This window comes from Cyanistes caeruleus, chromosome 18 (genome assembly GCF_971803275.1).
Source record: "Cyanistes caeruleus chromosome 18, bCyaCae1.hap1.1, whole genome shotgun sequence".
Taxonomy (NCBI): Eukaryota; Metazoa; Chordata; class Aves; order Passeriformes; family Paridae; genus Cyanistes; species Cyanistes caeruleus.
Window position 1 is genome coordinate 10,300,670 of NC_141718.1, and position 23,317 is coordinate 10,323,986.

The 23,317-nt window shown below is 46.6% G+C and overlaps 1 protein-coding gene across 19 annotated transcripts in view; it reads right to left on the reverse strand.

The window, feature by feature from the left end:
* The window catches only part of PXN (paxillin), a 62,132-nt gene that overhangs the window by 9,931 nt on the left and 28,884 nt on the right, over window positions 1-23,317 (reverse strand). For 16 of the 19 annotated variants that reach the window (XM_086855517.1, XM_086855533.1, XM_086855521.1 and 13 more), the window contains 5 exons: window positions 10,964-11,190; window positions 10,386-10,501; window positions 8,374-8,513; window positions 7,831-8,032; window positions 7,221-7,356 (listed from right to left, as the gene is read on the reverse strand). In XM_086855517.1, the coding sequence (XP_086711643.1) occupies window positions 7,221-7,356; window positions 7,831-8,032; window positions 8,374-8,513; window positions 10,386-10,501; window positions 10,964-11,190 (821 nt within the window). Of the gene's footprint in view, window positions 1-38; window positions 459-998; window positions 1,266-2,065; window positions 3,104-7,220; window positions 7,357-7,830; window positions 8,033-8,373; window positions 8,514-10,385; window positions 10,502-10,963; window positions 11,191-13,055; window positions 13,293-13,735; window positions 13,781-23,317 lie in introns of those variants that run through there. The other 3 variants (XM_086855516.1, XM_086855530.1, XM_023937871.2) reach the window with 3 other exon arrangements.

Here is a 23,317-nt window from a genome sequence, read left to right on the forward strand (position 1 = left end):
CAGTAGTTGTATTGGAAAATACTGCTAAAAACACAAACCAGAACAGAGAAGCCTGCCTGCATTTCTGGGAAGAAAGCTCCATCTTCAGTCTGACAGCCAACAGAGACAACTGCTTTGGTGCTAGGGGTCCAGGTCTGGGGAGAACAGGAATGTTTGGGATCTTCATTAGGAGGGGTGTCCACAACAGAAACCTCATGATAATCATTATCAGAAGCTTCCCACTGGAAGAGAGGCTGGGGAGCCAAGCTGAAGGAAGAGACTGGACTAGGAGCTGGGGTAGATGACACATGGCAAGGCTGAGGTGGGAGTGAGAGAAGAGGTGCAGAGCCAGAGGCAGGAGAAGGAGCAGCATTAGCAGGGACTATCTTTGCAGCTTCTTTGGAAGGCTGGAGCTGGGAAGAGGCTGGAACAGAAATTGTCCTCCTGGGGAGGAGCGGGGATTCTGGAGGAAAAACCACCTAGAAAGACACAGAGGAAGAAGAAAGGTGAATAAATCCAAAGAGGAACCAACAATCACTTCCTTTAACAGGAAGGCTGGTTGCTATCACTGTTTATCTAAAGGGAAAAAGCAGCAAGAAAGAGAAGGGAACTAGAAAAGGTGCTGCTCACTGTAGCTTAAGGAAGAGCACCATCTTATCCATCCCCAGAAAGTCCTGAACAGGTACAGCACTGGACAAAACAAAACACACCTTGATGTCAGGCCTCCCAGTGCGGTTTTAAAAATAATCCCCACATGGACATTTGAGATGTGATTGCAGCAGACTGCATCAACAGACACCATCAGCAGCTCCCTCAGATCCCACTCCAGTTCTGAAACATCCAGAACTAGGACCCTGTGCTGCTCTCCCTCTCAGGCCAAGCAAGGGTGAATAGAAAGAGTTGGTTCTTCATTTTGTGTAGTTTAGGATGCTCAGAAACTCAATCTGCACCTCCACACAATGCTATCTGGACAGAAGGACATGCTGGAATTTCCCAGCACATGTGACCCCGCTTTCTACCTTCTCTACTTGCTGTTCACCACTCTGCTCTTCCCCCCGGGGCCTGGCAGTGACAATGAGCCCCTCTGTCAGCCAGGCATCCTGGCTTTGCCATTCTTCCTGCTCCTGGTTATCGATGCCCAGTCTGTCCTGAAGCTCCTCAACCAAGCGATCTTGGGACTCAGTCTTGTGGAATATGGCAGGACCTAGTTTACGCCTTGGAGAGAGGTCCCGAGACATTGGATGCACATTTGCTGTCTCTTTTGTCCTCTTGATTAAAGATTTAATCTAAATGACAAAGGCAATAGTAAGAGCAGAGAAAAGCAATGTCAGAGCAAGCCGCAAGATGCAACAGCACAAACTCAAAGACATTAGTGACAATCGTGAACAGGAAGAGTGATGGCATTTATTCCACAATGCCAAAATTCCTCTTGGCACAGCCCAGAACAGTGACTCAGTGCAAGGAAAAACCCTGTAAGGATAATCACAGCAGCCAAAAATAACTGTCTAGAAAAGGAAGGGAAAGATTAACCAGTAGGAAGCCAAGATAGGAGGTGCAGCATGAGCACTCCACTGAGCATTACAGAAACCTCAGCATCACAAGGGCAGAGAGCTGCCTCTCTGTGTTTGCCCTTGACAGGCACAAGGCTCTTGTTCAGAGATGTCTGGTGCACTAAGTGTACTTCCAGCACGGAAAGGAACACTAACAGCTTCAGTAATGAGACCTAAAAAGGTAGGCAGAGCAGAGGAGCTGCCATCCCAATCAGTAGCATAAAACAGCCCTTTCAGCTTTTTGGAGGTCTCTGTGGACTGAGCCTTACCCCAGTTAGGGAATAAAAGTCCATCTCACAAGGAATTCCCTACAAACTGCCACATTCTGTGCTGCTGAGCCACATGCAGGAGAGACCACAAGATAAAGGTGGGGGTTGTGAAGCCCTGTGACATGCAGCTCTCAGTGACACCACTCAGAGCTCGTGCTGTTAGTGGGGTGGGCCCAGGCACACTCACTGCACACACACACTGTTAGTGTGCTGGCAGAACAGTCCTGGCTAGGACTTGCCCTGCTCCTGCATTCACTCAGTGCCTGCCTGGCCAGACGCAGAAATCCTCTCAATGGGTGGTTTGGAGACACATGGCAGATCCCATTCAGCCTTCCCAAAGTTTTCTGGAGATTCCGGAGTTACTGCAGAGCTTCTGAACTGCTCATTTTCCTGGTCTCCTCTGGCCTTGTTCATGTTAGCAGTACCTGCCTTCCTAATAGTTCTGTCTCTGCCCTGCCTCTTCTTGCCCACATCAGGACAGTGCTGTACCTTGGTTTCATGTGGCACTTCAGCTTTTAGCTCCTGTCCTTGCTCCACGACAAAGCCCAACTGGTTTTTAGTGTCTGGAAAGACATCCCACCGATCCAGGGCAACAACAGGAGGTTCTTTAACAGAATCCATAACATTGTCATTCTTTGCATGCACCTCTGGCACACGTGCAGGCAGCTCCAGGGCCCACAGCTCATCTAAAGCTGTTTCCACACTTCTGCCCTGAGAGGAAAGACCTGAGTTGTTCCTGAGTACTCCCTGCTGATGCAGCTCCTTGGGTATCTGCCCCTTCAAAGCATTTGAAACAGGTACACTTGAGATTTTGGGGTCAGTTCTGTGTTCCTTCCCAGTCTCTTTTGCCATGTCATACCCTAAGCCCTGTGCCTCCACATTAGCAGATCTACAGAGAAGCTCCACGCTGGAAGCTGGTGCAGCCTGGGAAATATTTCTGGAAGAGTCAGGCTTTCTGTTCAGCTGAACTAAGCCTGCAGAGGCCACCTGCTCCCCCCGAGCAGCACAACCAGAGGAGCTCCGTGGTGGGGGCACGGGGACAGTTTGTGCTAAACGGGGCACAGGTGGAGGGGCAGCAGGATGCCCTGACAAAGACAGAACTGCAGGGTCACTGCATTCCTCAATGCAGGGGTCTGCTGAGGGGACAGATGTTGGCACTGTCGAGTCCCCACTGTGACTTGCAGAAGGGTGTTTGGAATGGGACAGCACTGCTAAACTGTGAGGAGTGTTGCTGAAGTCTGCATTTGCTGAACTGGGAACCGGTTCTAGGGACGATTCAGAAATCAGAGACATAGTGGAACTAGTCTGCAAAAAAAGAGATAGAAGGAATAAAGAGAGAAAAAGATAATGACAGAGATAAGGAAAAGGAAAAAAAGGCACAGAATTAAGCATTGTAAGAATCATGACTTCCAAATCAAAAAGCCACATTGAGCCAAATCCTTCCTTCTAAGAGTAAGGAAGAAAAATGAGACACCAAAGAGCAGAACCAATAAGATATTGTAGCAATCTTCAAGAGTTCTACAGCCAATGGTATCCTTTTCCTGGGCCCTCCTCCTCAGTGACAGCTCACTGTCACCTGCAGCTGCGCTGGGGGCATGGCATGGCCACTGCTGGGAAGCCAGCTTCAAACCCAGGCGTGTCTCAACTGTGACTAAAGGTCACGTTAACTTACTCACAGTCAGACATGTAGATTTTATATTCCAAAGCTGCAAAAAAATTCAATCAATTAATAGAACAAAGCATGACATTTTCTTCTTGATACACTAATAAAATGCTCCAGTTGGCTGAGTTCATGGCAGTGAAAACAAAGCTTCAGGGCATTCACAGCAAGAGCAGATGACATGGGCTTTGTTCTATTCACATCACTAATCTCACCTTGGAAGTGACACACACTGAATCTATACGAGCCTGTCAGTCACTCCATGCCCTTGTGAGCATTGCTTAGGTGGCAGATTAGCCTCTTCCCCTTAGGCCAAAGACTACACATTGACATTGTAATAAAATCAGTATTAATTTTGATCCAAGGAAAATTCTAAAAAGAATAATTAATACAGAGGTTTTGGTTTTCCTTGACTTACAGGGTCTTTTAAAACAAAACATCATGGGTCCTTCTTTCCCCACTTCCAGTGGTTCCTGACTAAACTCTAGGAGACAAAGTGGTACTACTCATTTTTCTTAGAAAGGGAGACTCAGAACAGCTCACACAGCAGGTCAACCCAACACTAAGACTGTGCCTTCTCAGTTTTAGAAATGTATCCACAAAGGATTTCCAAATCCAAGGAGCTATCAAGACCTGCTCTGACTCTTAGTCATATTTTCCAGAGGAGCCTAAAGAAGTCAAATGCTCTGAGGTGGAGGAGAACATAACTTCCTAAGCCCCATGTATGCTACCTCAGTCTCCACTTAGCTTTCTGAGATATCTATCATGAAAAAAATGATATAATTAACCAGAATATGCACAAAACTTGTCAGTAAATGGAAGATTAACAACCTTCAGATGACCTGAGCTCCTGCCATGCTGAGGGGCCAGGAGCTGGCACACATGCACACGCTTGCAAAGTCGCACCAGTAGTGCTACAAGGAGACTGTTCTCAGAAAGGAAAAAGCAGTAAGAGACCCCATTTCATTACAGATTGCTCTTCCCCTCAAGTAGCATAGCCAGGCTACTGTGACCAGCCAGCTGAAAGGAAATGACTAGCAAGTGTATTAAAATGAGAGAATTTCCCAAGAGTGCCCTCTCCCTGTATTTTGCTTAAGCTGGTTACACCTGTAAAAGTAACCTGGTTTGATGTTGTGCTTCACACTTGGTTTCCAGACTTCCTAAAATGACGTCAGGAATTTTCAAGGCAAGAGTAACGTTTTGCTCAAACATCAGTATTTTCAACATATTGAAACCATACTGATTCCAAAATAAGAGCAATGGGTGAGCACTCAACAGTAACAGAACAGTTAACTACAAGCATCCAGCTATGCAGTATGCAGGCATCACATTACACAGAAATGGCAGAGGGTAAAAAAACAAGTGCATTAAGTAATCTCAATGCCTGATGACCGATGAACCAGATAACCAAAATCAAATGGATTCTGTAAGCAAAAAGAAGGGGCAACAAATTAGGGTGAGCAAAATATTAATGCATCATCACCTTTTACTCTGGAGTACAAGGCAAATTGAGCAACAGTGCCCTCTGCTCCTCCCACCCCCATCTATTGCAATTTCTACTACCTCCAGCTAATTACACATCACATTTGGGTTTTTTATCCTATTTCCTGCAGTTACACACAGGTCTGACACTCAAAGAGCAGCCTTTCGCATTCCACCTTTGCAAGGACTCCCTTTGTCTCCCTTATATTCCAACACTGGTACAGACTAGAATACATTTTTACAGCCAAGTTAACACCACCCTACCAGAAGAGGTATAACCAAACAAAAAGAACTGAAGGGAAAATGAAGCAACCTGGAGGACAGGAAAAAAGGAAAGTAACTTAAAAACAGTCAATGACATCATTAACAAACGGGAAATGATCACAGAAGCCATGTTACTTGTGCTCCAAGAAGAATGTTTAGGCACAGATGAGCTCAATGCCTCACAAAAATACCAGTCTTGTGCTTAATAAAGCCCAAATCTTAAAATCATGCTGCATTTCAATTTGATCTCTGAGGTCAGCTGAAAACTAAGCCAGGGAGGCAGGTGGTGTGTTAGTCACAGCAGCTCATCTCTGTCACACAGGTTTTACTGCAGATTCCAAAGCTTCTTCTCAGGAGTGCAAAGTACTGGATCACCCACACTTAAAAATGTCTGCTCCCTCTATCTTCCAAAGAAACCTGTGCTGGGCAAGGTCATTCTCGGTTGCCAAGAGCTCACCTGGGAGCAAAGGCTGTGCCACACCCTGAGCTTGTTTCCTGATAGAAGCAGCAGGGGCACAAGGCCATAGCGCTCAGCTCCCACAGCACATGGAAGGAGCAGGGCAGGAAATGCCAGAAGCACAAAGGGGAACTCTCTCCAGCTTCACAACACTGCAGTGCTTCAAGCAGGCTTAACAGAGCTTGTGGCCATCCTGCACTACACCCTAGGACCTCAGAAGGAGAAAAAAAGCAACACTAAGGTGTCAATATTTGCAGTTGACTAAACACACACTACAGTAAGTCTAGAGAAAACACTGAGGAACTCCCAGATTCTCACTGATTTAGGTGCATGTGCCAGGAATGGCAGACTGAATTCCATTCCAGCAAGCATAAGGCAAGTAAAGCTTCTCAGAATATATTTGCTGGGTTCTGAACTCACATACTTGTCACAACTCTGGGCATTGTGACATCCATGGGACCCACCAAGCACAGAAAGAACAGCAAACAGTAAAGCTGCCCCTGCATGTTCTGTACCTCTCCTCACGAAACATTGCTCAGCTCTGGCTGCCCCACCTAACATCATCTAGGAGGGGCTGGAGTTCAGCACAGACAAGAAATCTCAAGCATCCAGCAGAACCTTCCATACAGGGATAAAACAGAGATAGGAACTGATTTAGGATTAGAAGGCACGTATGTTTGTAAAAAAGGCAAACCTAACAAAGAGATTATCCAGTGTATTTGCTTTCTCTACCTCTCTCAGAACAAATCCAAGTCAATAGCTCAGTAAGACTGTAAGCAAAGCAGCTGAAACTAAAAAATGAGAAAATATTTTTCATTTTGCTATGACTATGGGTAAATGAAATCTCATGAAAACAACTTCCACAGTTCATCATCTACTGCAGGAATGGTAACATACCCACATGAATAAAGAAAAAATTATTCAAGTATATATGCTGACACTGAATAGTATTTGCCATCCTTTGCCCCCATAAGAAGGGGCAAAAAAACCCTCAAACTTTAATCCAATTTTGAGTTGAATAAGAGATTTTGTTTTAAGATAAAACCTTTGAAATCTCCTTCTGTCTGATGTAAAGGCTTCAGTGCTCACACCACATGCCTGGAATATCCATTCTCCTAGGGGAAAGCACATCAGGGTGAAAACACTCCAGAGAGGAGAGTCATCCCACAGAACAGAAGGGCCTGGTCTCTGTCAATAAGCAGAGTGGTGTCCCATGCCTCCCTCCTTCTCATTAAGTTGTAGCACAGCAAAATAATTCACTCTGTACCGAGCAGTAACAATGCTCATTATCTTTGGCAAACAGACAAACTGCAGAATTGAAGGAAAAACAGATCCCAGAACTGCCTTGCCCTGCCAGTGATGAGAATTTATAGCAGTCAAGGACACCTACAGTGCCACTCAGAAAGCACGAATACACCACAGGAAGTTTATCAGAGCAAATGTGAGAGGTAAAGGAGGCATTCTGGAGACCAGCCAAGGTCAGCAAATGTGGTTAACAGGCAAGAGAGACTGAGGTGGGTAGGGACAAGATGAAGCAATGAGCTGTCATGACAGGGTACCTTAAAGTCAGAGAGAGAAGCCATCAGCTCATCCAGCTCCCGTGTAGCTGAAGAAGCAGAAATTCGGGTCTGCTGCTGACTGGCGGTGACACGCTGGGGGCTGCTCACCTCACCCTGGCTCACAGTGATTGCAGGCCTGGCCGGGAGGAAAAAAAAAAATTGAAATTTTAAAAACAGTGTGTTTAAACCTGGGAGGGCACTCCTAGACTGGAAGTCCCACTGTTCCCCCAAGTAAGCAGAGCATGAGGAGTTTCATCAGCAGGGCCAAACCTGGCCCAGCTTCCCCAACACGTGCAGACCCTGCCTCTTGTGTGCACACACATCTCATCTGCTAAGACACAGATAATGCCTGAATATTTGTGAGACAGGGGTATTTGTGGTCACCTGTAAATCTGATCAGCCCACCACTTATGGATGACTTATGCATTTTTCCATCCAGAAGCAGATTAAAAAGCACCAGCATCTTCATGCACCCGCCTGACTTCTGACCCTTTAGACAACGCCCATCTTCCATCCATCACTCTCCTGCAGCATCTGCCCCTACACTACAGGCATCATTCCCCCAGGAGCCCATCCCACCCAAGCCTTCAACCATCAAAACATTACTCACACTGGACTTGGCACAGAGCTCTCCAGCTCATCCAGCAGGCTCTCCACGCTGGGACGCACATCTTCGATCCCACGTGCACCATTTCGCTTTGGCTTTTCTTTTGTCGGGGGTGCAGCCTTCCCTCCCCCTGAGCTGCTGTTCTCTGGGACAACATAGTGAGGGCCAGCCACACTGGGCAGTGATGGGCTTCTGCCAGCCTCATCTGAAGAAAGGGGAGCAGAAAAGAGCCATTCAGAGCCCCATTCCATGCACACACATATAGTAATTTCAGGCAAGTACAAATCATTGAGGATATTAAAAACTTAACAGTGCAAGGGCCTGAGCAACCTAAACTAACTTTGAAACTTTAGTTAGAGACAGTTTTGAAGTTTGCCTTGCTTTGAGCAGGGTGCTGCACCTCAGACCTCAAGAAATCCCACCTTTACTAAATGAATCTTGATTAAGGGATGCAGAGGTCTCCCTCACTAAGGATGTTGGAAAGAAAAAGCAAGCTATTATTCTGAGAATTAAATTATCAACTCATCCCAAATTCCTATTCCTTACCTGTTGTGAAGCCACTGGCAGGAGTATGTTGAACAGCATTCAGTTCCAAAAGGAGTCTGTCCAGTTCTGAGAGGTTGCTGCCCAGAGAGGAGCTGGTCATTGTGGGAGATGGTTCTGCAGACTTCTGCTTGTTTGGGAAACTGAAGATAAAAGGGAAATGTGAGACTTCTGCATCAAGATACAGCAGAAGGATGGAGGGGAACTCATTAGGTTCCCAAAGTTCACACATGTGCTGTGATCTTTTCAGGGTGATGCTTTTAGCTCTGGGGGTTAAGAAGACACGTGCTTTGTGACACGACTAAACACAGCCACTGCTATTCTTGTAAATTACAAAAATAGCGTTGATGGACAGGGCCTCTGATTTTAGGACTGTGTGCTGCTCAGCCCTGTAGGAAAGAGTTAACTGTCTGTAGATTCAAAATGCACAGAACAGCAGCAGAACCATTAGCTCACATACGGGAAAATAACTTGTTTCTGCTGACACCACACCAAGCAGTAACACCCTCCTCCCTGAGTGAGGGAATGCAGGGCTAGCACAGACTGGAGGGGCAAAGCACAAACCTCAGGTTAGTAGCAGAAACTGAGAAGCAGTAGGATATGTCATAGCCTCTTGCAACACTCAAGGTCTCCCCAAGTCCTCACTCCTTTTATTTGGAGAACTCTAATCAATTTATAAGGAAGTAAATTGCTATTATTTTCTACTGTGTTTAAATACACATGCATGTATAAAGCACTGGCTGTAATTACTGCTAGTCTTATATGGGTGATACAATTTACCATGCAGAACTGCAAACTGTTCCAAAGCAGAACTTCACATCAATGCAGTTATTTTTATAGCAGTTGCACTGTAGTAACAGTCTTTCCATTGTCAATGGCAGGAACATTTTTTTTCTCCTGGTTTTACAAATGAAGAAATAACTTTTAATGCTCTAGAGGTTCTTATTTTATCAAATAAAGATACTTTCCAAATCCCAAATGTGAACTTGTGCCTTGTGCACAGGACCACGTTATGCTCAAAAAGTTAGTATCTAGCAGGTTAAGGACTCTGACACCAGTGACAATTATGAATTCCATAAGGAAAGTTATCCTTCTCTTTAGGTTGAAAAACAAAATGAGTAACTGCAATCTGAGAACATACTTCACACCAAACCAACACACCAGCAACAATTCACACCAGAACCAAGCCAGGCCAGACCCTTGCTCAAGATGACTTATGGCTGTAATTACCTTTATTTGATACTAATTGCATGCAGTCATCTGAAAAAATTGCAATTACCATCTCCATTGGGCCATCTCTGGCTAGGCTGCCCAGAGAGGAGCTGAGCTCTACCCAGAATTGGTTCTGGTTGGAAGCAACTTCCTGCTCAGCAGAAAGAGCTGGCATGGTTAGATCATGACTCCAAAGAAACACCAGTCTCCAAAGTGTAAAAAGGTGCCTTGGATGAATTTCTGACAGCCTCTGTATCACTCAACCCTATGTCAGGAGAAAGGTCTGCCCTACTGTGCAGGCAACTCCTCCAACCTCTGTGAGAGTAGTTGCCTTTGCAAGTGTAAACTTGTTATCTATCAATCACCTACTGAGATGGAAGTTTTAGGAAGTCTGAATTTACCTGAAAACTCAAGTCTCTGCACATCCCTCCAGGCCACATGTACTGTGTTCCCAGGGAAAAATAACCCAAAGGCCATCCACCTCCTGAAGAACTTTTGTGCTGTTTAACAGGGGGGTGGATTTGTCACTTGTGTCTGGATCATATCCTTCACAACACAATCCAGATCCTGCTGTGTCTGATGGATCCTTAACCTCCTGCAGCTGAGCAAGCTGAAGGGCCAGGTCAAAGTTTGAAGTGAGTATGAAAGTTACAGTGGCATGTTACAAAAGAGGCAATCAAAACTGACACAAAGAAATGTAACACACACAGGGAGCGGTGTTTGTTTCCACTTAGAGAAGGCAGCTTGACCCTCAGCAGGCTCAAGTTGTGAGTCAGGCTTATCTTTGGAAAGGGACAGGATACCTGTAGACGTGTTCCTCTTCACTGGCACGCGGAGTAGGAGAGCTGAGCCCGTCTCTAGGAACGGAGGCACTGGAGCTTTTGGCACTAGAGCTGTATATAGGAGACTGGGACTGAGGCTGTGGAAACAATACAAAACAAACATGTACACTACTGCATTGCAAACCCGTGCATTGACAGGGCACAACAAAGCCCAGCAGAACAAAAAAAAAAATCTGCTGTTTAGAAAAGGCAGTCTCTGTCAGGTGAGCTACACCAGGAACAACAGTTTTCCCCTTACTTCAGACCTGCCTATGAGTTGCAGCTTTGTGCTGGAAACCCCCAGTCTGCCTTCCACAGGCTCAAGACAGATGACTAACACCAATATCATCACACCACCATTTTGTCAGCACAATGATGATGACTTTGAAATTCTTTTCTGCCATTTGTTCCAACCAGTTAGTTCTAATAAAAACTCCCACCTCCCCGCATTTCCCTGCTCTGTTCATAACCAAATTCATCCTCGCTTCTTCCTATTCCCTCCTCCCTACTTTCCTGAGAGATCCTGCACCCACAAAACAAGCACCCTCCCACCCACTCACCTGCTGGTGGCCGTATCTGGGTGTGTTGGGTTGCCACTGGTCCAAGGGGTCGATCACGGTGCCATTCAGGGCCTCGTTGGAAGGTGGTGGGGGCACCGGGGGTGGCACAGCAATCTCCTGGTACGTGTGGTTTCCAGTGGGGTAGGAGTAAGGAGTTTCCTCTGTGAGAAACACTGGTCGTTTGGAGATATGTGAGGTGGTGGATTCCAGGTCTGCCAGCAAGGCGTCTGCAGGAAAATAAAAAAAAAATACCCCAAAAAAATGGTAAAAGCCTGGACTACAGCTTTGTCTCTTTCTTCTCATTCAATGCATCTGTATCAAAAGATTTTTGGGAGGACTTTTCCTCTAGGGTAATCTACCAAATGCCCTGAAAAACACTGCTGCTGCTCAGGAATGAATGAGTCAGTCAAACTCCTACTACAAAGAAAACACCAAGATGTAACAAAGCAGCCAGAAAAGATGTGTCAGTCTCAGATTTTTGTCTTAACTGGAAAAACACCCAACAACAGGGACCTGTAGTCTCACTGCACCCTCCAGAAGTGCAACCTAGGCAAGCCTGTCCAGAGATTACTCCAACAGGATATTGACACAGACTAATTACAGGCCCCACATCATCACCGAGTCATTTACTGTGGCCGCAGGCACTGCTTTCTGCAGGAAAGATCTCGGGAGGTGTTTTCTCCGGAGTCCAAAGTAGTGGAAGAAGTGTGAAATGTTCAGATCAGTCCATCAGTGCAGCAGGAGGATGCATTTCAGTTCTCCTAACAAAACTCCTTCTCAGAACATCATACAAACAGTTAACAAGTTTCCAGAGGCTGCCAGGTAAACGCCATTTCTTCTGGAAACAATTCTAAACTCGATGGGTGGAGACTGCTCACAAATTCCTCCAGAGAAGGAAAACTTCCACCAGCTAGAGACTGTCACTCATGCCAGGCAGAGGTCCCACATCACATAGTTAGCACTTCTCAGAAATCTTACAGTCCTGGCAGAGATTAGGCATAAAAAGGCATTCCCAGCTTTCTGGATTTCTCCCTGCAAATGTACCCTCTATCCACTCCCAACTGTGCACTCCTCTGGGGTGACTTCAAGGCAAATCCTGATCTCTTGGACCTTCCAGCACAAGCACCCACCCTGCAGAGCCCATTGCAGTCCCTGCGAGAGGAACTCCAGTGAGTGCCTGCAGCTCTGCGCTGTGCTCACTTTCCGAAGAAAGCCTCCCTGGCCACATGCCCAGCTTTCCACGGGGGCAGCAGCACCACTGCACACCTCTGCAAGGCTGTTAGAAAGGAGACAGTTCACTGTTCATCCGTGCTCTCCATGGAACAGCACCAGGACACACCTGGCAGATCCCTTTGGAGATGTGGAATTCAGCCAGGAAACACTAACACACCTTCAGCAGAATCAGGAGGGGACACTGAGAACCCCCCTGGATCTCCCATCCCCCTGTGCAGACCCAGCTGTCCTCAGACAGACTCAGCAGGCCCCTTCTCCTCCACACCGCAGCACTTGACACTCAGGTTTGGGGCACAGGGGCTCAGCCTGAGCGTGGCCACCCTGCAGTGTCCCCCACGGGTCACAAGGAGCTGGAGCTGGCTGGTGGCACCAGAATAGCAACCGAGCAACTGCTCGCACTAATGGCTGCCCACAGCTCCCCGGGCAGCACCTGCCAGCCCTGAGCCACATCCTGAGCACAGCACTCCACAGCAGCACTTAGCACGCCTTCAAGAAAACGTATTAGAAGAGGACAGTATTATTACATTACAAGATGAGGAAGGTGCTGCTTTTATATTCACTCTTTTCAAAAAATCCAAAGCATTACGAAAGAAAAATAAGCAGTCCTGCACTCAGAGAGCACAATACAGCCATTAGCAAATTAAATACCGTGTTAAATTATTTCTATACACCTTTCATTTAGCTCAAAAGATGCTCCAAACCATTAAAGTCATAGGCTCTATCTTCCTAAAGGGACCAAAATATCCCAGAAGCAGATTCTCTGAAGGGAGACAAGTATTCCGCAGCTGGGGGAAAATGAACTGAATCTTCTTTTCAAGCAAAAGAACAGCTGGTGGATTCCAGAGTGAAAGGCACGTACCTCCAGGGAACTGCCGATGAACCACAATTCCTACAGTCAGGCAAGTCCTGTGACTGGAGGTTTCACGCACACAACCTCCCAGAGAAGTGCCTGCCGAGAAGGAGTGGTTTTTGCTTCTCCCCTCCAATGACAAAGGCAAATCCAACTCCACCAGGAAGTGAAAATCCCGTGAGGGTGTTGGGCTCCTCCGGCTCTGCAGAGGGGACGCACACCGTGTTTCCACCCTCCACCTCCCCTCGGTGCAGGAGCGGCAGCTGTAACCATCTCAACCCACAGAAAGTGCCCTGGGCTCCTCTCCGTGCTGCTGAGCCATGGGACACCCACTGCCTCTTGCTGATGACACACAGCGAGCTCGGCTACACGCACCCCTTCACTTTTACAGGTCTGCGGAAGAAGGGAGGTCTGGAAATACCAGGAGCACTGAGTCCCACGGCTGTGAAGGAGTTAAGATTAATTATTAACTTTCTCCATGCCCTCCCCCTTCCTGACTTGAGCAAACAAGGCAGAGCCGAGGAACGGAAAGCGGAGGGAGGAGAAAAGGCTGGAGAGGAATCGCTCGGTTACTCAAACTAAACTCCAACTTTACAACTGATAGCGAAGCAGCTGCACGAATGCACCACCCCAAGGCGGCGGGCCAGGAAAGGCGCTCACACACCGCTTTCCCGATGGGCTTCTTGTGCCTGCTCGCCCCCAAGTCCTGCAATCCCCTGTGCTCCCTTCCCTGCCCCCCGCCGCTCCAAGCTCACAGCCAGCACAGAGGGAAGGTCTTCCCCATTCGCGTCCCTCCCCGTTGCTGTTCCCGGATCCAATCCCATCAGCAACCACAGCTCCCTGAAACTCTGCTGAAATGGGAAACTGCGCCTGTTTAAAGAGCCCAACACCAGCAGCAGAAAGTCCCCGGCGAGGGCAGGGTGAAAGTGGCAGTGGCACTGTCCCACCTCACCGACATCACCCTGCCAGAGGGAAGCGAATCCCCAATCCACAGGCACAGGACGCTCCCCTGGAGGTCAGCCCAAGGAGTTCTATGGTCCAGAGCCTGACTTGAGGCTATTACTGAAAACCCAACTAAAAATTAATCAAAGGGATTAACATTTTGTTTTCCATGAAGCACTTCATCCCAAGAGGTCTCAAAGCACCGTGCATTCATTTAGGATTTGTGCAACTACCAGAAGCCTATGTGAGATGAGGGGAAAGAAGGGAGATTTATTAATGGAAAAAAAACGCATCGCTCTCTCTTTTGCAAAGGGGACCAGCATTTGTAACCTGATGAACTGTGACAGGGATGCTGTGCCTGCACCTCTCCTCACAGCACTGAGTTCACTACAGTGGCCGCTCCTTAAATGGAATATTAAATGCTTAAATAGAAATATTAAAGTCTCGATCGATTTACTGGGTAATAAAGCGTTTCTGCCCAAGGTGACTCCTGAGGGACAGCGCTGCAGGACGTGTGAATCAGCCTGTTAGTCCCCACAACCCGGAGGAAGCGGCTGGCTGGGCCAGCGCAAGGCAGGGACTGGGCCAGTGCCCACCGGCACCATCCATCAGAGGGCACCACCAACACCCTCACAGCCACAGAGCCACGAAACCCTCGCAGTGCCCTCGCCTCACCTGTTCTGTCCCTGTTTGAGGCACACAGAAACTCTGGGCGGTGCCACGTGTGCTGCACCTCCCCGGGGAGACGCGCATCCTCACGGCAGCTACCGCCAGCGCCCCGGGAACAAGCGCACACTGACCTCAGCACAGCCTTACCGCTGCCCCAGACACTCCCTGGAACACCGCAGACACAGCTCCAGGAGGCAGAAACTCCCAAGGATGAAGACCGTAGGTTTAGTTATCTCTAGAGAATAGATTTAACCATTTTGTAGCTGTAAAGTAAACCTGAGAGAGTTATAATGGACATTCAAACCATCGATCCTCCCCAGGATCGCCCCTCTCTCCGCTCTCACCACTACAACAAGGCACGAGCAGCCCACAGACAAAGTAGCAGCTCACAGATGTGCATGGAGCAGAATCACTCCAGTGTCCAAAGGCTCGGTGGGGCTCAGCCATGCACATAGAAATCTGTATTTTCCACTCCATTAGTAGGGTGCTGCTCAGGAGGGTACAAAAGGGATACCTCCTAAAACATCACCAACCCTGCTTATCATGGCAACTCTGGAGCAGCTACACAGCCAATAAAACCCTAACTCACTGTGCACTGCAGCACAGAGCACCTCAGCACGTGCACAGCTGGTCCTCCACGAGCTCAGGTAACCTGTCCAACTACCAGGTAAAGCTGTGTGAAAACATGAAACAGAAGGACAGTCTTCCTCCCCTCCACTGGACAACTCAAAAATCACACACTCGATTGAAATCACATTTAGGGCCTGAGGGCCACTCAAACCACATTCTCCCCAGTATGGGAGGACATTGGTGTTTGCATTCAGGTGGGTTTTCCACACAGATTTTCCTGTGGTTGAGGGACAGTTAAAGAATGATACCACATTTGACACCTTTGCCACTATAAATCACTCCAAGACACCTGGAGGTCCAGGGACATCAGTTTCCTCCTCTCTCCCTTTCCTCACTTTGGCCAAAGATCATTATTAACTGTGAGGTCCTTGGGATTCTGGTCTACAGATCCTCCACACCACTCTCTGCACATTAGATGGATATGTACAAGAGCCCTTTAATACCAACTGCATTGCTGCAAGGTAATTCCCAGCAAAATCCAGGGTTCTCCTGGTTGTTTCAACAGCTCAGGACAAGAACTCTGACACAGACATCCAATGCATTGAACCGCTCACAAAATATCCCTTCCACCACTAAAGCAGCAAGATGGAAGAGCAGGGTAAATCCTTTGGCTAAGCCCCATTTACCAGCTCAAGCTGCACGGAAAAGAGCAAGTTCTCTGGTGCACATTCCTGTGCTATCTCCTCAGCCCACAGCTCCGTGGGCCGAGAACATTCCAGGGGCTCCAAGGCAGGCTCCTCCAGCATCGCTGCGTGTCAGCACTCGCTGGCCTGCAGATGCAGCATCCTGCAGCAGCAACAGCCTCTGTGCAGCCAGGGGCACATTCTTCAGCTTCCCACAGCCCAGGTCTGTCTGACACAGAGCAGTAACAGCAGCCCAGGGATCACAGCGCTGCTCTACAGCCTGCAACAGCAATGGGTAACACTGGGGCCTCTCTGTACTGATGCACACATCAACAACCCTTTCTAGGAACCTGAGCTGCACTCAGCCCCCTTAACTAGGTAAAGTTACTAAAAAGAAAAGTATGTATTTATATATATTTAGACGTATCTTCTCATGCATATCAAAGTTCACTTCCCCTTTCCTGTACATCTCAAAAATGCTCTTGGATTAAGGTGACACAGTGAAGCAGAACACATCATGGATTAGCTCTGAAAAAACCTACATGACAAGGCATCAACAAATTCACATTTGCCAACTGATATCAAGGAGCTTTTCAATGCTATTTTTTCCTCAAGCAGTAAATAATTTTCCACTATTCACAAGCAGTTTAGAATTTATCTTTTTTTTTAAGTGAAGCAATTAAGAGAAATCTAAATTTGCTTTCATCTGGAGAAAGGATTTCCATATGCAGTTCATTTCTCTCAACAACTGAGGATTATTAAGCCATGCTGACGCAGCAAATCAGAGCATTATCGATATAGTGAGTAGATCAAAAGGATGGTGGTCAATTTTCTTCCACATCTCATCTACTGCTGGGGAGGAAATGGAAGTATAACTGAAGCAAGATTCTTCAAATGCCTCAGATATCAGCCTTTCATTTTCAACAGCTGAAAGCCACATCTGCACATGTATCAAACCACACATTGCCTGTGTGGCAGAGAGAAGCTTTGCTTCTTGCATGGGACATCTGGAAATTGAGCAGCACTGGAGACAGGATTCCTCAGCCAGCCAGCACACAGAGCAAATGCATTCAGCCACAGAGTCCCACCTCCCCCAGCATCTCTGGTGCCACATGTCCCTGACAGCCCAGACACAGCACACTGGGGAATCAGGATGAGATGTCTGAGCACAAACTATAGAATTTCCTCTGCTGTAGTTGCAAGAACAGGTATCTGCACCTCCCCTATTTCCCTCCCTGCCTCTGTTTACCCAAATAAGTAGAACTGCTGCAAGTTTTCCTGGCTTAGGCAGCAGAAGATTCCTAGAGGACTAGCAAATAGAAATAAAAATCAGGACACCCCTAAGGGAAGCTCTCAATGAGGACATGGACTTGACATGCTGATCATGTCTCACTTGGCATCAGATGAATTGCAGACCTCTCATTGGCAGAATCACATTCCATTCTCCAGCCCATCTTTCTTAATACCTGCAGAATGCTGAATTAAAATCCTTGATTTTTGCTGTCTCCTAAGAGAATGAGGGGAAAGGCATCACATCTCCAGAACTGAACTTTGAGCTTGCAGCCTCATCTGAGCCACCTCTGCAAAATCCCTGAATGCAAACTTTAAAAATCTCATTAGGTTCAAATAAACCTTCTCCCCCCCACCTCCAGGAGTAAATGCAGCTCCAGCTCACATATAGGGAGACAGCTCAAGGCAGTAACCCAATCCCTGGCACGACAGTTTTACGCTGTGAGTAACTGCAGAGGAATGGGGAGCCTGGGTATATTTAACCTATTAAACAGCCTTTCAAAAGAAATATTTGCAGTACTCTGCAAGACCTGCATCAAGAAGACTTGCTGGAGCCTTGCTAGGATTACTCACTGCCCTGGAGTTTCACTGCAGAAGATGTGGGGAGCCCCAAACACTGATGACAGGAATTCCCATTTTGATTTTTCTCAACAAAATGGAAGAGCCTTATCAGAAATAGGAAAATCATGAGCAGGTAAAAGCAGGCATTGATTTCCAGGTAAAAGACATTTATTAACAGGTTCTTAAGGCATTATATTCTAATCAATGTTTTTAAATGCAAAAAGAGACTACAAAAGCAATAAAATACAAAGACTACATTCAAAATGAGACCTTAAAAACTCAAAGTGCAATTAGATTCTCTTAAAATCCATCCAATTCTCCAGTTCACATATATAGAAAGCACATAAAATAGCTTGGCTTACTGTGTAAAACATTTTGAGGAGATGACATTTAAGTTTTCCAAAATTTAACCAATATGTCAAGAAGGTGGTTAGAACACAGGACACATAAAAACTCTCAGCTTTCTTATGAAGCAGGGGCAAATTGTTATTTAAGATACACAAAAATTCAAGGCACAAAAGGTAAGTAATTTTCCAGACCTAAGAACTTGCTGGAGTATCAGTACAGAGCAGCCAGTGGGATTTTTACTTCACATTGCCAGATCTGCCTAGAGAAAGTTCAGATTGCATGGTCAGTAAAATCACTCAGCTCTTTCTTTAATGTACTAATGTTTAAAGCCTTGTGCTTTCTCACTATCAAGGTATTGGTGTAAGTCACGCCCTGTGTCACTGCTTAACAAAAAGAATGCCCAAATTAATATTAATATGTGGTGTGGTAAATTACAGTAAAGACAATAGCCATTAAAATTTTGAAGTTTCTCTCTACTTTCATACCAAAATTGCCTCTTAAAATTAGCAAGACTTTGCATTTGTAGCACTGATTTACAAACTTGTGTGGGTGCTCCTGAAAAGCTTAACAGCAAAGGGAACCTCCCAGCAGCAGTTATGCCTGGCTACCCCAGGCTGCAGAGACAAACTGAGCAAGGATTCATCCTGTGGCAGCCAGAACTGCTGTCAGAATCAGGTGAATCCTTTCTGTGCCATAACTGGCCCTGACAGCCAAACCAGTGAGCCTTGCCCAGTACAGCAGCCCATGCACCCAGCTCTGACCACTATCAGCAAATGTCTAAACAAAGACAAGACACTGCAGTGTGAGATGTGGTCTGCACAAGCAGCTGCAGCAGTGACTGTGGCTTCCTTTCTCAACCACTGAGACCCAAGCTGGAGAGTTTATTCCAGAGCTTGTGGCCAACTAACTGGTCACAACTAATAGGCACTACTACCACCCCAAGCCTGGGGTTGTAAAAGAGTGTGCAAATACAGCCTGCGTGAAGTAATTTCAGGAACTGCTTATCAGTAACTACTCGCTGCACATTTGGGGATGAAGTGCAAACCCCTGGAGTGCTCTGGCTGTAGTTCCAGCAGAGCTGATACCATCACGCACTGCCAGCCTAAGGGAAAGGCCCATGGATGCCCCCTTCCCCAGTATGCAAACTCAGGCTGTTCCTGCAACTTGCCCTGCTGATCATCAGACACTTTCTAAACTAATTCAACTTACTAATCTAATAAAAGTTTGCTGAGGTGTTGGTTTCATTTTTTTTAGATAAACTCATTAGGTTTCTTGGAAGCACAGCTCCAACCACTCTATGACTTAAGTAGCTTTTAGAAAACGTATTAAAAAGACCAATGCCAGAACTGAGCCTTTGTTCAAGTGAATACAATTTCTGCTTTAAATGGAAATGTTCTACTTTCACCTTCAAAACTCAGGCCAGAACACAAATTGTAAGTCCAGCCCATCCTGCCATTAGCTGAAAGAAATCACCTACCTTCCTGTTGCATTCCCATAATTCATCTGCAGCTCAGCTGCAGCTCAGCAAAAAAGGCAGCCTGAAAAGATGCAGTCAGCAGACAGCTCAAACTGAAATGCTCCTTATTCTGGAGACATCCCTCACCATTACCTGCCACTCCCACCTGAGCCTACACTGACATTTTATTTTGGCTTTCCAGCCCCAGAATTGTGACATGGCTCAGTCCCTAGGGCTGCACAGGCTATGTACCCACTGATGCTCTCATTTGTACTGCTGAGCTGCAGAGTGAGCTTTTGACAGAGACTTCTGACCATGAAACTGAAGATAAGCCAGTTCTGTATGCAACAAAAACCCATCAGGAGAGCTCAGACCTTCCACCAGATCCCTCTGATGGGCAGGAGGGCTATTTGTGTGTCCATGTGCTGAAAAACCATTAATGTGACCATTGGATCCTTCCTGGATCTGCCCACACCACTTCCTTCCAACAGAGTACGTTTCTGTGACACCCAGACCTGCAGTGCTCTATCTGTCTGCAGGGTGAGGGTGTTGGAGCGCAGGGCAGCACCACCTGGGGTCAGCAGATGCAGCCCAGCAGCTGCAAGGCTCTCAAGGGCACAAGGACACCGCAGGAAAACCAACTGATCAGTTTGCAGCTTGACACCAGCAGTCCCTGGGAGTCACAGCCCCGTTCCTTGAGGGAGCACCTCAGATCCACCTCCTGTCACATCTTGGATGCAACAGGCTGGGAAATCCTTCAGCTGCTGGCCCCGTTCACATCACCGAGCTGGCAGGGAGGTAACCTAATCTTAACCAGTTCCACAGGGCATGGGATCACCAAGTCAGCATGCTGGCAAGTGCTTTAAAGATTGAGTCAGCACGGTTTCCTGGATGAAACAATACAAATCCACAGCACTCCCTGGCCTAAAGTCCAAGTTGTGTGAAGGAACCACAAATTATTTTCCCGTAGGATCAGAATTTTTCCACTTAGCTCTCTGAACACTGAACTAGACTCCAGGTTAAACTGGGTGAGAGAAATTAACTACCACCTACGAAAGAAAAACACGTTATTCTGCCTTTCTCCAGCTTCCTGATCAAAACTTTCATCCCCTTTCCACTGTCTCAGAACTGTTCATTAGATGGCTGAGTTAATGGAAATCCCACAAGGTAAGTAACTGCTTTTGTGGTCAGAGATAAATATTCCTCAATATGTCACAAGTGTGCTGAGCATCCTCACACTAAAAGTGATTTGTGTTTTAAGTCCCCTCTCCTACCAGGAGGGGAAATGCTCCAGAAGAACAAAGTATGTTCAGTATGGGTTTTTTTGTTTTCAGACAAAAAGCTGCTAAAACCAAGTGCAGCCTTTTAAAGTTCCTCAAATTAACCTCAGCTGCCCATTCCACTGCCTTACCTATCACATTCAAAAGCTGAATACCAAATCCAGCTACACAAGCCTTGAATGCCTCCAGAGATTGATTCCTGGTTGTGTGAAGGTGAAACAAAAAATAATCCTTTGCGTGGTTCCTTTCTACCCGGATTCACTGGACTGCCAGAGTCCTGAATAACAGGAAACCATTTCCAAAGATGGATAAGTGTGGTCAAAAAATTCTTCCATTGCTCTGCAATCTTCAAGAGAGCAAGGAAAAGTTTGTGAAGGGTTTGTACATCACAGCTGCAGCACATCCTGTGACACAGCGCATGCAAAAGCTGAGCTGACCTTGACGTTTGCACAAACCTGGGCTCTGCTTCACTGGACAGAGAAGTTGGACATTGCACAAGAGAAGGATCACAAGGTCATACATAAAATGTAACCAGCCTTACCCAGTACTCCAGCTCCTCACCTCCAGGGATTCACATTGCTATGATTTAAGTACCACTGTCCTCAGATGATTATCCCACCCACAAGTTACAGCACTTACCATGTGGAAGCCTTTTTCAGTCACAGCTGTCACAGCTCCACACTCTAAACCTAAATCTCCACGTATTCCATTTTGTATTGATAGAAGTGGCTGTAGCCTGCAGCAACTGCAGGCAGAAAAGTCTGCAGCCACTGCTCCTGAATCCCCACAAATCAGAATCCTCACCCTAACATTCACACTTCCATGACAGCACAAAGGAAATGCAACTTTCAGAAATGGAGAACTGAGATGCAGCCCTGAACAGCCCAACATAACACAGCAAGTCAATATTATATCAGAATAGAAAGCAAATCTGACTCTCAGGCCTGTACTAAAAATATTTAAGTTGGAATTTCTCATCCTCAATCTACAGTCTGTTATGAGCTCCACCTGCCACCAAGTCTTTTGTCAGAATCCTCTTCTTTTGGAAGAAAATTGACTAGTGTTCAACAGGCAGTTATAGCTAGCCTTGTGAAAGATCACAAGGAACAACTATCTGCACAAATTAGAGAGTCTCCATTTCTCTCCCTGTGTGTCAGCTGTGAAATTGGAAACAGCTTTGGGCTCCAAGGAGGGTAAGTACAGCCCCTGACAGTCTTCTCCTGGAGTGGCTCTTCTTATGCAAGATCTATTTCTGATCTCTGCCTGACAGCAAACATTCTCAGGCATTTCCAGGAAGTCCCAGACAAAGGCAGCAGCAAATGGCCAATCCTGACCCAACTGTCCCTGGAAGGGAAGTGAATTGGCTCAGACCAAAGCAAGGGATGTTGCTCTGTACAAACAGGAATGAAATGGCATCCTTGCCAGTTTGGTGGGAGGAACAGACTGGAGGGAGGGAAAACATTTTATACAAACAACTAAACAGTTAACACCTCACTACTGACCTGAGCTGGATTTTAGCCAACATTCTAGATGGGAAAATATTTAATAAACCCAAAAACACTAGTAACCAACACATTGTCTATTTTAGTCCATTTTTTGTCCTTAGGCATGCAAAATGATACGTTAACCCTTCTCATGCATGTTCTAAGAATTTTCACTTGCTGCTGGCTTCCCTCTGAAAGTTTCTGGAAGTCCAACAAGATCTGCTCTTCTTTGTCAAAACAACAAAAAATATTCACGAACACCAAACAAGCAGCCACTGAACTGACCCCTCAGGGAAAATTTCTAGGGTCAAGGCCCCTGGACAAAATACCAACTCCCTTGTATTGCTCCAGGAAGAGGTGCTCAGCCAAGCCAGCAATCTGAACAACCAGACTCTTCCTGCTACAACAGAGTGCAGCTGCTCCACAAGCACCAGGTCAAAACACAGCGCTGCCATTCTACAAACATCTGACCAATCTGGTACAAAGGAGATCTCCACTAGACAAAAGAGTCCAAGGATGGGAATAGAACCAGCAGGAAACAAGACACTGTGGATTTTAAACCACTGCTCTGGTAACAGAAGCTCCAGGCTTGAGTGCAGAAGTGCGCAGGACTCAGCTACAACAAGCAACCTTCAACATGCCCACTGGGAAGAGGTAGACAAGGGCATTTTTGGGACCTGCATGGGTATTTGGTTGAGATTTGTACAACTGAAAGTTGTCATAAACAGCACTGAGGTTACAACATATGCTGATCCAGGACTGGATCACTCTTCCAAGCAGCTTTTAAGCAGTAGCTTAGTGGCAAATCACAACATTGTGAACAGCAGTGGTCTCCAAATCTCTGGGCAGCAGCAATCCTGGTGTGCTTGTGCTCCAGAACCCTCAGGTGGAAATGACAAGGGTGTGGGTTTGACCTCCCAAGGGGACCCTTCACAACAGCAGTAGAGCACTCGTCAGCTTGGAGATGATAATTTGGTAAGTGCTGATT